The following is a 16,583-nucleotide window of genomic DNA, read 5'->3' on the forward strand; positions in this document are numbered from 1 at the left end:
CATTATCATAGCGTTGTGCCTTATCACCATAATCATCAGTAAAAACGCAACCCTGAAGAAACTGGAGCACCTCTCCCCGGTACCAGGCCCTCCACATGACGTAGCAGGTGTCTGGATTTAATTAGGATCAATACTAGCACTCAGCGGGCTGCGTGATTACGCTCAATTAACAACAAAGTAGATTATTAGTCGTAATAACGGAACTTCATTTTCCACCCGCCGATCAAACAACTGTGGAGACAGTGATGCCAACTGCGAACATCACACATGAGCGGTAGATATTTCCCCGCCGATCTAACAGACGCCATGGAAAACGCAGTCATCCGATCTACAAATTACAAATAATTGTCTACCCACTGAACATATCTTTCGTAATTGGCGGAACCTTTAAATCTCCGTGCACTCTGGAGTATTGTGGACTTACTAAAATATTATTCCTTAACCCTTTGAGACTCGAAGTTCTTGTAAATAATATTTAAGAATTCAGTCCGTACCGCGAAGAAAACACTACACTTCACCATTACGAAGATCAACTGGTTAACGCTGTTTAAGGAAATAATCGCTGTTTACATTGAGAATCATACGAAACACATAAATACACTACGTAGGAATCTGAATAATATTTAAAGATTCAGTCCGTACCGCGAAGAAAACACTACACTTCACCATTACAAAGATCAACTTTTTAACGCTGTTTAAGGAAATAATCGCTGTTTATTTTGAGAATCATACAAAATACATAAATACACAATACAGAGTCACTGACTGTTAAAGCAGGTGGTATATATAGTTACCACTGGCTCTAAAGTGTTAACGTAAAGTTTTTGATAACGAAAGCAAGGAACTTGAGTAAAGAAGCATGTCGTATGTACGGGAGACATAAGCAATGCACGTAAAATTGTTGTCGGAAAACTGAAATGTAACGGAAGACTTTGGGTGCAAGGGTGCAGATGGCTCAGGACATGGTCCAGTAACGTATTCCATTAAAGATGAGTTTTCCTCTGAGATGCTGGGCAAATATTGGCTTCTGAAATAAGAGTTTGTTCAATACGCAGCGCCTAGATTTATGCAAAACGCTGAGCGTAAATTCCTTCTTTGTTACCAGCGCGTCTCTGCTGTGAATTTATACGTCGAATTACGTGCGACGTCGAAGCATGTGATGCCGGGACATCGGTTCATGGGGATTCTGCTCTCTGCGGGGATTAAGCAAGAGAGGATTTTCAGTTTAAAAAAAAAATGCGACGGACGAGAATAACAGCGTTCAGAATTTAAAATCGCGATTATTCCTTCCAGGATCTAGCGCGAACGGAAATGTCCAACCATGCAAACTGTGTATTAAAGAGCATTAATTATAAAGACAATGATCATGTTCATCGTACATAGAAATACTGACAGGGGTCGCTTTAAAGATATTCTTAATGCAACTGGTAAATGGATCCAGGAGTTTTAAATGATGAATAATGATGCGAACACAGAACTAGACAGAGGATTAAATATTCCTACGAGGAATTCAATTCAGAAACGGAATCGTAGATTACGTGATCAAGAAAGATACCAACTTAACACCGTCAGTAATATGACATGACGTAATTTCTCTCTCCAAGTTATGAATTTTAAAGATGCGAATCAGATTTCAATAAAAAAATCTCTGTAAACGTCTTATCCGTCAGGGATCCAATTAAATTTCTTTTCTACTTCTGACATAACCCCTCACGTGTCTTCGTGAAACATATTTCTTCTTGAGACTCTCATAGTCGCTAAGCTGGTGAAAAAATTCCACGACTTCTGTCGTATCAGAATTTTATTACTATTTTAAGAGGTCGCCAATGATTTTTGACTTGAGCTAGTTAAGACCAGTCAACCGTCTTAAATTAAATTTCTAATATATATTATAATTAGAATTCTTCCATCCACTCCTAGGTCTTTCAAGTGGTGTTTTCCCTTCAGAGGATGGAAGAACTGAGGAAACAGACGAAATTTATATCATATATAAAAATAAAGATGAACAGGATATGATGTTCTTAAAGTTTTAGAGATGTCTCTGAGTCATTAACGTGGCCGTTTCAGATTTGTTCAATTTACGAGTCAGATAATATGACGCCAACTATAAATGTCAACCGGCAGGAGTCCGCGGACCACAGTTTGTAAAACACTAACTATAGGCAAAAAAATCAACTAAAACACAAGATTTTAGGTTTTCACAACGGTGATTTTTATCCTGAAAATGGAAGCAGTATGCTTCTCCGAAACGCTGGTAACCATCAATGAACCACACGGCGTCTTAACCCAGGAGATCACAATCCAAGCGTAGAACTACGCTTTTCGTCTAGTATCTTTACACTAAGAGCAAAAACTCTCTGAATTAAATGATGATGAAAATTTGTGGAATTTAAACTGCATGTATGAAATAATAACTTGTTTATATAAGTTCTAGGAATTTCAGAATGCTGAGCCATATTCTGTACTAACATTGAAGCATGTACAGACGACCTTAAAAAGTATTTCTTCCCCTGTGTCGTCGGTGCGAAGTGTACACAGGATCATCGCTTCTGAAGATCTGTGCAAGTTTCCTTTCGGAACACTTGTAATTCGATTTAATCATCAGGCAGGTTTATAACTAAGTGACGTAAGTGTTCTGACAGAAAAGTCGCCTTCAAAACTCTCAAGTAGGGACGAGAGAGAAACTTTAATGGAAACAGCCACACGAATCCAATTCAAAAAAAAAAAAAAAAAAATTAGCTTCAGAATTTGTCGGAGTCTCGTATTTTCTCTTTCCTTTCGTTTCTATTATCTTGGAGTTTATTTTAAAACATTTCTAAGTACGAGATCGGACGGTGGTATTGACGTCAGCAAATCGCGTTGCCGAAAGCCGTTTTCTCATATCCGATTCAAGACGGTGAGGTCGGATGTTGTATCAACTAAAATAACGAGACTGGCCTTGGGTCATGGGAGGATGGCTCTGAGGTCGACAGGCCTGTAATAAAAGGTCCACTGAGGTTCATGCAGGTCCGTTGTCATGGCAGAAACCACAAATCAGTAATCAAATATCATTAAGGTGATATTGATAGGACATGTATCACGCATGACCGACAATACAAATGCGTACAAAGATTTAGCTGAGAATTTTAATGAAATATACCACCTGTCGGAGGGTGAACACTGGATTAATCCGGCAGAGATTACAATCCAGTTAAGGGCTCGTATGACAAAGGTAATGAACATTCAGATTTCGTAAAAGGCGGTGTTTATTGATTCCTGCACAGATGTCGTTTGTTGCAGATCTGGCGATGAGTATGGTGGCTGTGGCGGTCGCCGTCCTGACGTTCATGCTGGTCGTAACCTCCACGCCGACCTGCCGCCGCTCCGAGTTCCCGTGCGAAAATGGCCGATGCGTGCCTCTTAACCGCCTCTGCGACGCTGCGGACGACTGTGGGGACTCCTCCGACGAGCCCCGGTTCTGCACACGTAAGTGCCACTGACATTGCTCATTAATGACATGATATACTTAAGAGTATGTAACTGACTGCACTCTTTTCTTAACAGCAACCATCCCTCGCGGTTAGCTTATATAACACTTGAGCTGAAATTTGTGTTGTTTTGTGTTACATTACGAAACACAAACCCGAAAATAAAACAATAATTACCAAAACGAAGTCAGTGAGACGATTACATGATTCTGCACGAAACGTGTACACTTGATGGTGTTTTTTCTCCCAAAAATTTAATACAGGTCCACATGTAATTTAATCAAACAGTACGTGAAGGTGTGTGGGCTGGATTAAGCTGGCACCGGATGCAGACCGCACGAGACTATTGTAAGACAGTATTGTAAACATTGGTTTCTACAAAAGACAGAAGAAAATCTATTCACCAGCTGAGAAACTATCAGCTCCTCCGAGTTTCCGTCGTTTCATCCGAACAATCTGCGTTGCCTTGTTTTTCAGAAGGTTCATTCAATTAAAAATTGCCGAGTTGTTCAAGCCAATTACGTCTGAAGAATCAGACTCCTCTTCTGCTCTCGATTTTCTATTTGTCTTCCCAGAAGAACACAATGAGAATGTTAATGTTAAACGACTCGCCTGGACAAGCGAGATGCAGGCAGGCAGGCAGGCAGGCAGGCAGGCAGGAGAGGTTCTTCAACGGCGCACTCGGTGTTTCTGAGATAAAGAATCCGATACCAGCGGAGAACGAGGTGGGCTCCAGACAAAAGCACCCAGCATCCCGCAGGCTGGGCTCATCAACTACCATTTTGTTTGACACAACGCACTAGTTTACAAGACAACAACATGAAAGTGGGGAAAATAGAATTCGAAGAGACGGCGGGCAGCGAACGCCCGAGAGAAATTATACGGCGGTCCTGACACTACAGAAACACAGGAGCATACCAAAATAAAGCAGCTTATAAGCGTCACAAACACGGATATGACTGATTTTCACACTCATTAAAACAACAGAATTCAGACTGAGGTGTTCTGAGTTGCGAAATTTCTTTGCCTTGGTTACCAGCGTTCCGGAAGAACATGCTGTCCGTATCACATTCACCCTGAAGATGGAAGCAGTAGGTGCATCCGAAACGTTTATATCTACCTACAACTGCACACGGCGTTACAACCACATCTCCATGAGAACCGCTTGGGCGTAGTGTCAGTTTTATCCGGGATGCGAGACGACCAGGGACTGATTCCGGTCCCCTGATGATTACGACGTGCCACAGTTCATTATATTGAGTAGCCCTGCTCGCAGGTTTTTCAATATCCCGGCGTGTAGCGCTCGGAGCACTGTGTCCGCCCTCTCGTGCCGGAACAGTGTTCAGTGTTCAATGGAATGGAGCCATCCATCTTATTCTGTCGATACGGCGAGATACGGCTCAGCCCGTCCACTCGCCTGACTGATAGAGAATAATTTTACTTCTGAATTGTGAAGAAAATGGCTCTGACGTACCAGCTTAAACCTCAGCTATCAGCAATAACATAAGTGTCGTATGCAAACACTGGCTCGCTTTCAGACATACGTAAATTATTCAGAAGAAAATGTTTGACCGATTTGGATGAAGTACTATCGGGTTTCTACTTATTTACTTCGTGAAACTATTAAAATGGTCTTCACAGACGTTCGCGTGATCAGAGCCATTGAAAGGTAAAATACTTCAGGCCTGTCTGTGGACTTCGTCAAAATTCGCCGACATCATCAGGATATAATATGACGATCCTTTAAAGATATCTTTATAGGTTATTAAATTAATTCATTTCCTCAATCTTCTTGAATTATTTTGATAATATTCCCATGTCATTCACTTCCCTTGATTACCATAAATTCCTCATTATTTACCAATGGGTCCCACATGAACTGAGGTCTCCCAAGCGGTCTCCTTCCTCCAAACTTTTCGATTTAAAAGTTTACGTGATCAATCATCTAAATTGCTCTAGTCATATGCAGTATCGACAGTCTATTTGTAATTAAAGGCGATCTGACGTAATCCCCACATTCGTCCCTTAATCTGTTGAGGGCGAAAAGAGACCTTTTGTTCTTATGATTTAATTACGCGGGTCATGTCATGAGGCAACAACAATGTTCGAGAAAATATTTTCTGAAGCCTGAAGGGAAAATGGGTATAAAGCCTATCTGTTGGACCCCCTGGGTCTGGGCTGGCCTCAGAACTGGATCGAGTCTGTAATTTATAACATCAGCGTTGATGGACATCAAAGCCTGAAGTGAGATTCAATTTCGTGGTACATTGAGCCATGTTCTCATGTTATATTCCTGCCCGCTTCATACCGACCCCATTGCTCCAATTGGGCCAATAAACGGTTCCATTTCAACCCTTTAATTCCAGTGGATAACAGGACGTATCTACGGCTTTAACATTCAGTAACTTTGCGTTATGTATATATGGGCGTCACTGTAAATCGCGATTATTTCCTTAAACTACGTTAACCAGTCGATCTATGTAATGGTGAAGTGTAGTGTTTACTTCGCGGTACGGACTGAATTCTTGAATGTTATTTAGACGAGCTTCGTACTTCAGCCATCTCGACGCAGGTTTTCCTTGGTTTTCCTCTGTCTTCAAGCAAATGCTGAGATGGTTCCCAAGTTCCAAGTTGCCACTGCAAGCTTCTCATGCAGCCCTCCCTATTTAAATTAATCAAAATTTACCACCCCTTAACGCCGTCAAAATTTACCCCCCTCCCCTCAGTAGGAACTTCTAAATTATGTCCTAAACTTCCAAATTAATAGCCTCAGCTTTCGCTAATACAAAATTTCAAAAGTCCGTCTTTTATGCCAATCATCACACTAACGCCTTCACTCTTACTCTATCCTTAACAGAAGGACGAGCGGGCATTGCCTGGGGACCTTCTAGCTATAAGATGCTCTTTCTCCCCCCCAGATATCGAAGTGTCTCTCACTTCTCCCCCCCACAAATTTCCTCTCTCTCTCTCTCTCTCTCTCTCTCTTCGACTTTAAAGGGATAACAAGTTGATCTTTGGAATGGTGAAGAGTTTTGTTTTCTTCGCGGTACGGACTGAAATCTTATAGTAATAATCATTCTATTTAGGCCAGCCTCCGTTACAGAGGGTTAATCAGGTCCGCGGTTTACACCATTTCCTAACTATTTCTTCTCATGCTTCTCTATATCGTGCTCGCTCATCTTGTAATTATGCAGTTTTCTTCAGGCACCTGTTACATTCTCTCCCTGATGAAAGTAAAATCGATAAAAGGATTTGAGGTTCTCATGGCAGTGATTGCAAAGATGGCTGTCTTTTGAGTTGTAGTTCCGTGTAGTCTGGTGGAAGATTACCGACGTTTCAGAGGTACATTCTACCTCTATAAACAGGCTTTAGGTTAATTTTTGTTAACCTACGAGAAACCAAACGCGTCACCTCTGTTGTAGCTTACAAGCCCGATAAAAAAATAAAAATATGTGAGATTTTTAATCTGGGCAGGAAAAGAACTTGAAAGTTTCCAGCCGTGGATAACTTCCAACATTGTAAACGACAGGCGCTATTCAATGATTCAGAAAATGGATTAAACGTCAGAGCGTGAAGTGGGCAGTTGGCTATTTTGCATATCCCAGTGTAAACTGACGTCACAACCCACCTTGTGCAGTTGTCAGCAAACATTCTCAAGAACAAACATTAACGCAAGTTGTATTCATGAAGCGCATTGTTTAGTGAACAATTACCATCGTCTGCAAACACGCGTCACTAACCAATCCTCACCTAATCTAACCTAACCTGAGCTTAATTATAATATAACCCGTTAGAATGTGACTATTGCGGATGGTCGTCTGCGCAAGATGGTTCTAGTAACTAAAGTATTATAAATAATCAGCAATAAAGCAGGTTATTGAAACGTCTTTAACTGGCTCTCTCTCTCTTTTTTTTTTTTTTTTTTTTTTTTTTTTTTTTAGTGTTCTGTCTGAGGACAGGTCCATATGAACAGGATCCTTCCATCCTTTTCTCGGACTGGGACCTGTTCATATACGTTCTTGGCAGATGATCCAGAAGTGGTTTGCCATTGCCTTCTTCTGTGTGTGAATGGAGTAATTGTTGGGATGCCACGGAGGAAAACTCCGTGTTGCCTAGACCACGGCCTTGCCCAACACAAGTTATAAATTCGGGCACCGCCGGGAATCGAACCCGAGACCCCGAGATTACAAGGCCAGCGTTAGATAGGGTTATATTTTAATGTTCAAATTTTACTTTACGAGAGATTTTGACGAAGGGCTTAAAAGACTTCAACACATCTCGCTGCCAGGCTCTGAACCTTATGACTTTTATTCTGTTTTTTTTTTATTTTTCAGTTTTGAGAACAAAATAAAGTCGTGAACTTCGTCAGTACCCGTGACGTCACATTTTATTATGAAGCTGGAAATAAAACATCTTGAAAATTGGGGGGTGGGGGGGGGTTGAAAAGAGGTTACGTAAACCGAGTGGAATAATTTTAGACGGAGGACGGAAGTCTGCTTAACCAGAACTTTTAACAGAACTCCAGTTAATTCTTCGCATTATGAGTAAAATATTCGTTGAGAGCCCAGTTCACTTTCTCTTATTTACGTGACGTATTTCAAAAGGCCGTGGAGCTGCTGGTTTGGATATAATTTCTTCTGAAGTAGATGCCCCGTATAGTAGAATATAACCATAATAATGGGGTCTGAAACGCGATCCCGGTGTTTGTAACCGCCCTCGGTTTGGCTGTTCTATTTTCAGACAGCGATTTGGACGAAATCCAGCAAAAGGTAAAATGTATAAAATCAACCCTTCATCACAGAACCAAGCGACCTAGATTATCTGCTTTCGAAGTTCAAAATGCCAGCAGTAAATCTGCCGACTGTTGCTTTTGACACCGGAAGCAGGAGCCACGTTTCGACCTAGTTGTGTGTTTTCGATTGTCAACGATCCATGCATACTAGGACTATTACAGACACAAAGCTAATTATAGGACTGGGTTAAATTATCAGGGAAATGGATCGAAATTCTCGTTAAATTAAAACGCTGCTCTGTCTAACCGAGACGCGTGAGGCCACTACGAATCCAGTGAGGTTGAGGTTCGTTGTGACGTATCAGCTGACGTCAGCAAACTGCGACTGGGGTGATATTCCATGATAACAAGCCTGAGCCTTTTCCACAGAAACAGGGGACCTCAAGGAATGTTTCTTCCTCGTAAAGAAGAGGGAATGACCTTTTTCCCACGACGATGACGGTCTCACAAACCTAATCAGACGGATAACACGAGATTAAAGCAGCAATAAGATGGAAACAGATCGGAGAGGTATACGAAACAAAACATTAGGGAAGAAACGCGTAGACTCGAGGATAATATTAAAATGGATCTCAAATAAATAAGATGGATGTGGAATATCTTTGTTTGGAACAGGATGTGGACCAATGATAGACGCTTGTAATCAAGGCAATAAACCTTCGTGCTTCTAGAGGGGGAGACTTGGTTAGGACTGAGTCAGGGGCTTGAACTTAATAGTTCTGTGTTGCGTGACCTTCGTACTCAACTAGTTCTCATCTTTACCCGAAGCACTTCATTCTGCCAGTCTGACTTCAACATCTGAGCCTGAGGTTTCATTTAAAATTCATTAGTGCTTAACAGATTATGTTCAAACGCAGAGAAAATTTCACCTTTATAATTTTTTTTAATTTTTAATTTGTGTGTATAATCCTTTATTAATCTTAAGTGGCAATGCACAAAGCTGCTTCAAAGCTAAAATTTATATTTCACTCAGTAAAATTATGAGAACTGGATAACGACACCAAAACAGAATGAATTATCTTTGTTTCTGCGAGCTTTGACTCAGACTTTTACAAAGATCGCATTCATTTCCTCCCACTGTATCTTACTATCCGCAACAGATATTTTTTTAGAACACTGTAATTCCAATTATGGTTGTCCTCTGGGTTGTAGCGCCGTGTAATTTGGTACAAGTTACCGACGTTTCAGAGGTCCTTGCTGCCTCCATCATCAGGACGATAGCCCTCTGAAACGTCGGTAGATTTCTACCAGACATCACGACGCAACAACCCAGAACACAGCCGTGAGAACCTCAAATGCTACAACTGCAATTTAGATTGCAATATGCAATGAAAAGGAGGAAATCATTTTACGTGGTATTCTTACAGAAATCAAATTAATAATCAAATCCAGCGACGTCGCCTTGAGGGTCACGCGATCACTACTGAAGACCTTTTAAACGCCTGGGCGAGAGGAAGTATCGTGCGATGCTCTGTCCGTGCCTGCAGCCGGACGCTGTCTCCCCTGACTTCATCCCGGGATTGCTTCTCTAATCACACACTCATTTAGCGGGGATTAAACTCGATATAAACAGTTTAGGAGTTGCAACCAGCAGCTGGACGCAGGTGGCGATGGCGTCCCTACATAGCCAACCGTTTGACAACTTCTTTTGTGTTTGAACTCACAATTCTAACACCAGGGACGCCTTCATTTGTCTCTTGTCCCATGCCATTTAAATCGACGAAGCAAAGTTCTTCTTCAGAATCTAACAGTCGCTAAGCTAGTCAAATTCCTTACCCTTCATGAAACCCGCAAGTTCATCACCGCATTCACTAGAGTCAAGACACAAGACCATATCATATATCAGTTTAATTCTGTCCACATCCTTAAAACTCATTTCGTTTATATTAATTTTAATATTATCCTCCTATCTAAAGAGTAATTTTATAATTATAAATTTGGTCATACGAAACTGTTTAGAAGATATCTATAGAAAAAATAAATAAAAGCTTGTATAAAGAGTATAGTACGCCACTGATATGCGGTGGTGGTTTGGGGGGGGGGGGTAGAATCGAGTTCAATCTCACTTTATCGCCAAGCTGTTCATAGCCCCTGACAGAGATACAGATTCACAAAACCTTTCAAATTCACGTATGCAACGAGAACATTTCCTTTCATTCATTGAAACACACGAGTTTATTCGGATCTTCACGTACTGAAACAGCCAGCGATGTATTTTCCACCCCGAGACGTACATTCGAGAGAGAAGAAAATCCCTTCCAGCCAAAGTCGTGAGAGCTTGCACGTAATTATTAAAGTAGATCTTCTGCTCAGGATTTTGGTCCAGCGAGCAGCTAGCAGCCTTTCAGAACCTCCCAAGCAAGTGGAAAGGAAGAAGGTTCGATGCCTACGATTTGATCGCTTCGTGAGGGTTAATTTTGTCTCATTTTAAAATAAATGTTACTTTCAAAGTAACCTCCGTCCATTCAATTCATAACAGTTAATTACTTGGCTGATTGTTTCATACTTTGCTTGGTTGGAACACTTGAAAAAAAAAAAACACTTCGTAGACCTAGACATAGATGGGAGAATAATATAATAAATAAATTCATAAAATTCGGGAAATTTCATGACAAACTAAGTGACTAGCAGCTTCTCAAGAATGACTCTGCTCCATGGATTTGTCTGAGGTTGTATATTATATTGTGATGTCTATAAAAATTAGGTCCAATCGATAGTTTAATCCTGCAGACAATTTATTCACAGGGGATCGGAGATTCTCGTGGCCTGTAGGCTACAATGATTAATTATACTTTATTTCTAATACGATTCCTTCTCTTTATACATTAAGTTCCCCGTTCCGTGGATAACATTTTAATAAATTACCATATTTTTGGGGGGAAAAATATAATCCCCATTTAGAGCTGTGTAAAATTTTAGTTCAGTATCAAATGGTCACACGCGTAATGTGGAATGTAAAAAATTATCGAATCTGAACTTCAGATGTACAAAATAACCACACGTACATCACGTGGTAATGGCTGCTGCCTTGCTCTCGGTTTGAGAACGTGCATGTGATCGCAAACATTCACGGGGGAAATAATTTACCATAAATGCCAAAAAATACAGGGCGTTCGGAATTTTTCTACACAGAAGAAAACAAGGCATTCGCATACATTTGAAATTATTTACAAAAATACTAAAGTGATGTCCATGTAACTTGTAAACATTTCTCACGTATCCGTGCTACCAACCATGTTTACAACTTCGGCAGATTGCAGACCTGAAACTAAGTAACTACTGTACAGAGACTTTTTGAACACCCTGTATAAGCTGAGCTATTTTGCAGCAATGAAAACAGACGAGCATTTAACATTCTCTGTTGAAACTGCGCTTAATAAGAGAAACATACAAGGAAGTTTACTTTCCCTAACTTCTTTCATCGGAGGGAGTAACTGCTTTATAAATGCTACGTTTACAGATATCTTCTCTCCACAGGAAGTTGGTGTGTTACAGCAAATCTTTGCCACTGATTTTCAGGCCTGTTTTAAAGAGGACGAAATGTGTTTACGTCACGAGGCACACATAAATCGGGATTAGTAAACCACGTGTATAAACAGGTTCAATAAAAAGTGTGTTTCGACTCTATTTAATACGGACATTTGAAAGCAAGGCAATATTAAGAGTCTGAAGTCCACATATGTGAGCTCTGTCCTCGCAAATGTAAATGCAACACAAGCAGGTGGTACATATGGTACGTTTTCAGAAAGTGTTCCGCATTCAAGAAAGATAAACGTGTGTAATATCACCCCGTATGGCAACAGAGTTTGATATTTGAACTAAAACACACAAATTCTATGTTTATCTGTGTTTCCGCTGTCTCGTGTCTCAAACTCCATATTATTTTATAGCCACTTCGTGACATTGGACACACAAATACAAGGCATCAGAGTGGTCCCTTTTAGACTTATCGAGCGTACACTTTAAATAAACATCAAAATCTGTGTACGCCGTAAAATGTACACTCCCTGCCCCGTTACGTATATTTTTTTTAAGTCCTGTCTGCTCTAAAGTTAACGCTTCTTGAATATAAAACACACACACTCCTTACCGAGAGAGTCAACGTTATGTACGGAATTTATGTAGACTTTCTCAAAATATTTTATAGATTACTACCGAAAGCTCTCGCGTCTCGACCAGCGCGTCCTTAAAATAAACTGTATGCTTACTGAAATTATCATAATCACTTAAATTCCTTTCGCATTCCCTACATTATATTATATACTATTACGGCACCGCCTAGCGAACACTTTATGAATTAAACGTTATGCAGACGGTCATGGTTCCCAGCGACAAGGGACTGAGTGCGAGAGATTTATCTTCCGGGCCTCGCGTCTCGCAACTGTTTTAAAAGCGCTTATGGTTCATTTTTGCAGCCTGTAACCGCACGTACTACGGGGATGTGGGCAAAACGTATCAGCTGGAGCTCCACAGGCCGAGAGAAGACCGTCTACCATTCGTGTGCTACCTCACGTTCCAGGCAGCAGGAGGTGACCTCGGGGACCTCGTCCAGGTAGGCTCTAACCTCCTTGGAATAACCTATGTTCGTATCCCGTGCCGTCAGCTGTCACTGCCCACGGCAGGTGAGATATCTGAAGGGAGGAGACGTCTTCGGTGATCGAGGTGCGTGGGGCAACATCCCAGAAGACAGATAGATTTTTAAGAAAGTCTGCCACCTTTAAAAGGCACAGGTGCTCTTAAAATGAACAGGGCTTGTTAGTTAACTGAATCGCACGTTTTCCAATATCGGGTAAATCTGGGATCAGTTCATATGAAGGGGTATTGGATCGTTTCACAGAATATAAGCTTAAACGAAAGACCCCTATAAACTTAAACCGGCTACGTTTTCTTTTGTTCGCCGAAGTTTTTTTTTTGCCGATTTTCAGTCTGGGCGCTTTTAACTATCTTAAAGGAATTAAGTTTTTAAAGTTGTAAATAGGTTTTTTGAAGTCAGTACAGAAAAGAATTCGCAGAGATTCTAAAATTAAGATTCTGTGTATCGGTAACACATTGCACGTGATTTGCGAAACTGAAGCCAGTTCACACGTCTGTGTCGACAAATACAGGACACGCCGAAGTCCCAAAGTCCACGAAGCCACAAACAGAAACTGTAATATTGCAAGAATGAAACAAGGGAATTTCGAGGCAGAAATGACCTGGAACAGCTCGGCTTTCCGACCAAATAAGTATAACGAGTTAATCGTAACTTTTCCACACATGTTAATGGAAAATTGTCAACATTAAACCACGTAGAATTTCAGGTTCTGAAGGCAGCGAGTCCGAAGATGGCGCCTTGTAGACTGGTAGAGAAGTTAACCAATATTTCAGAGGTCCTTGCTGGTTCCTTCATCAGGACGATGTGTAATGACGAAGGTAGCAAGTACCTCTGAAACGTCGACAAACTGACGCTATAACCCAGACATCTTTAACATGAAAGTACGATATTTGAGCAGCCTATAGGCCGTACGGAAGACAGGCTAACCTCTGTAGTTAATAAGACAGACTTTTCTCGTTCGTGTACTTTTTTTAAGGGATTAACACAGATTGGTGGCGTCTGAGAACTAAGTTCTGATGAGAATATTTAGAACTGGAAGTTACGGGTGACTGGAGAAAATATCATAATGAGGAAGATCCTAATTTTTACTGTTTATCAAAAAAAAATTTTTAAGTGTTCTGTCTGACGACAGGTCCATATGAACAGGATCCTTCCATCCTTTTCTCGGACTGGGACCTGTTAATATACGTTCTTGGCAGATGATCCAGAAGTGGTTTGCCATCGCCTTCTTCTGTGTGTGAATGGAGTAATTGTTGGGATGCCACGGAGGAAAACTCCGTGTTGCCTAGACCACGGCCTTGCCCAACACAAGTTATAAATTCGGGCACCGCCGGGAATCGAACCCGAGACCCCCAGGATTACAAGGTCGGCGTTCTAACCGCTAGACCAATTAGGACGATAAAATAAAAAATGCGATATTGGACGGAGCACGCATGACGAGATGAGAATCGGAAAAACTGAAAGAAAGAGACACCTTTCTAGTCCTAGGTGTAGATGGGAAAATGATATTAATGTGGGTCTTAAAGAAGCGGGGAGAGAAGTAAGGACCGAATTGATCTGTCTTGGGACTGGATCGATTTGCGGGTTTTTATGAACACGACGACGAAACTTTGAGTTCCACAAGAGGCTTCTCATGAAAGACTTGGTGGGTTAGTTTATGCGTTGATGTGTGCTAATGGCGTAAGGGCAGACGCCTTTTTGCTACTGAACTTCCGGTAGATCAATCCATTCAGCGGAAACTCATGGTCCGTGTCGGCCTGACTGATAGGCGATCACAGGACAGTGAAAAGAACATCTCTCATCCGGTTATGGTACAGAAATGACGCGTTCCGACAGACGCTACGAATCGATCGGACGAGCAGACACTGCTTTCTGGGTTTCTAGAGCTACGGCAGTCCATTTAGCGACCTGACATTCATCCCGTTAAACTTTCAAAATTACTAGACAGTTTTTACGTCTCTTGTACGGACAATCTGAAACCACGGCTTTGCATTAGGTTTGCACAAATTTCAGAAACAATGCTTACAATTAGTAATTCCACTACAACAAAATCCTTCCTGAGAAACTGACTGTCGCTCAGCTCGTAAATAAATTACCCGCCTCTTATGGAAACTTCAGGTTTATTACCGTGTCCACCAGAGACCGCCAGTGAACCGTACCTTAAGCCAAATTAATTCAGTCAACATCGTCACTGTTTCCTTGAGAGCCTTAGAATTCACCAACACAGAATCGAACGAAGATCTTATTTAAATGTGATATTTTTCTCGGCGAAATCGCAAATTTAATGGTCATGAATATTTTTCAGGGGTGATTCTTAAAAACCTCATGAATACGACGCACTGATCGAATTCAGGATGTACCGCTTTGAACACTGGCGAAGGCAGGCTGTCCTGAGGAAAAATTTTCATGGTTTCCATCAGTTCCCACGGAAACAATGTTGGGACATTTTCCTTTTATGTATCCCCCGCTAAATAAAAGATAATCATCTCTGATTCGATCTGATGAAGATCACTGTAAAGAGACACGATTATTTTCGCATAGCAATTTTTTTTTGTAAGTTGGTTCGATTTGAGCGGTTTTCAACACAGTCGTAAGATTTAATATAAATAATAGCATAAAATAACTTGCATTACTGCATTTCCCTCGATCTGCAGAACGTAATATCGAAGAAACACGCACGTAAGAGAACGTGACTGGCGTGGCCGGGCCCTACACGACCCTCTCCTTGATTATTCTGGCCCTTCTCGGATTTAATGTGCCCTGACGTATATTAGAAGTCTTCCATAACACTTGCAGCGTTGAATGCGAGTGACATTATACGGTGGTACAGCATTAAACTTAATATTACCGTCGGGGTTAGTTACCCGTGAAGACTGTAATTACCACAGGGTACATGTAAGCCACTGCGACCTGCTGAGGCGTGGAGACACCACTGTTTCGGAAGCGAGAGGCGACAGACAACTAGCAGCGGTGGGGGGGGGAGGCTTTAGAGTCGGGAAACTTGAGAAGTTCACCAGTTGGAAGACCTAAGAGTAGAAGACAGGATAATATTAAAATTCATCTCAATAAAATTTATTTATTTATTTAGTGTTCTGTCTGAGGACAGGTCCATATGAACAGGATCCTTCCATCCTTTTCTCGGACTGGGACCTGTTCATATACGTTCTTGGCTGATGATCCAGAAGTGGTTTGCCATTGCCTTCTTCTGTGTGTGAATGGAGTAATTGTTGGGATGTCACGGAGGAAAACTCCGTGTTGCCTAGACCACGGCCTTGCCCAACACAAGTTATAAATTCAGGCACCGCCGGGAATCGAACCCGAGACCCCCCAGGATTACAAGGCCAGCGTTCTAACCGCTAGACCACCTCATCTTATTATTATTTAGTGTTCTGTCTGACGACAGGTCCATATGAACAGGATCCTTCCATCCTTTTCTCGGACTGGGACCTGTTCATATACGTTCTTGGCTGATGATCCAGAAGTGGTTTGCCATTGCCTTCTTCTGTGTGTGAATGGAGTAATTGTTGGGATGTCACGGAGGAAAACTCCGTGTTGCCTAGACCACGGCCTTGCCCAACACAAGTTATAAATTCGGGCACCGCCGGGAATCGAACCCGAGACCCCCCAGGATTACAAGGCCAGCGTTCTAACCGCTAGACCACCTCATCTTATTATTATTTAGTGTTCTGTCTGACGACAGGTCCATATGAACAGGATCCTTCCATCCTTT

At 41.5% G+C, this 16,583-nt stretch overlaps 2 protein-coding genes across 5 annotated transcripts in view; one reads left to right on the forward strand and one right to left on the reverse strand.

Annotated features, from left to right (window-relative positions):
- LOC110830877 (deoxynucleotidyltransferase terminal-interacting protein 1) overlaps nucleotides 1–16,583 on the reverse strand; it is a 164,940-nt gene that overhangs the window by 121,035 nt on the left and 27,322 nt on the right. The gene's annotated exons all lie outside the window — the stretch shown is intronic.
- LOC110830873 (uncharacterized) overlaps nucleotides 1–16,583 on the forward strand; it is a 70,645-nt gene that overhangs the window by 34,956 nt on the left and 19,106 nt on the right. Inside the window, exons 3-4 of one of the 3 annotated variants that reach the window (XM_087348977.1) lie at nucleotides 3,264–3,465; nucleotides 12,675–12,811. In XM_087348977.1, the coding sequence (XP_087205103.1) occupies nucleotides 3,264–3,465; nucleotides 12,675–12,811 (339 nt within the window). Of the gene's footprint in view, nucleotides 1–3,007; nucleotides 3,466–12,674; nucleotides 12,812–16,583 lie in introns of those variants that run through there. The other 2 variants (XM_087348978.1, XM_022066225.2) reach the window with 2 other exon arrangements.

The sequence above is a fragment of the Zootermopsis nevadensis genome, unplaced genomic scaffold (genome assembly GCF_977971745.1).
Source record: "Zootermopsis nevadensis isolate Lab colony 2312 unplaced genomic scaffold, Znev_1.0 Znev_ptg000015l, whole genome shotgun sequence".
Classification (NCBI taxonomy): Eukaryota; Metazoa; Arthropoda; class Insecta; order Blattodea; family Termopsidae; genus Zootermopsis; species Zootermopsis nevadensis.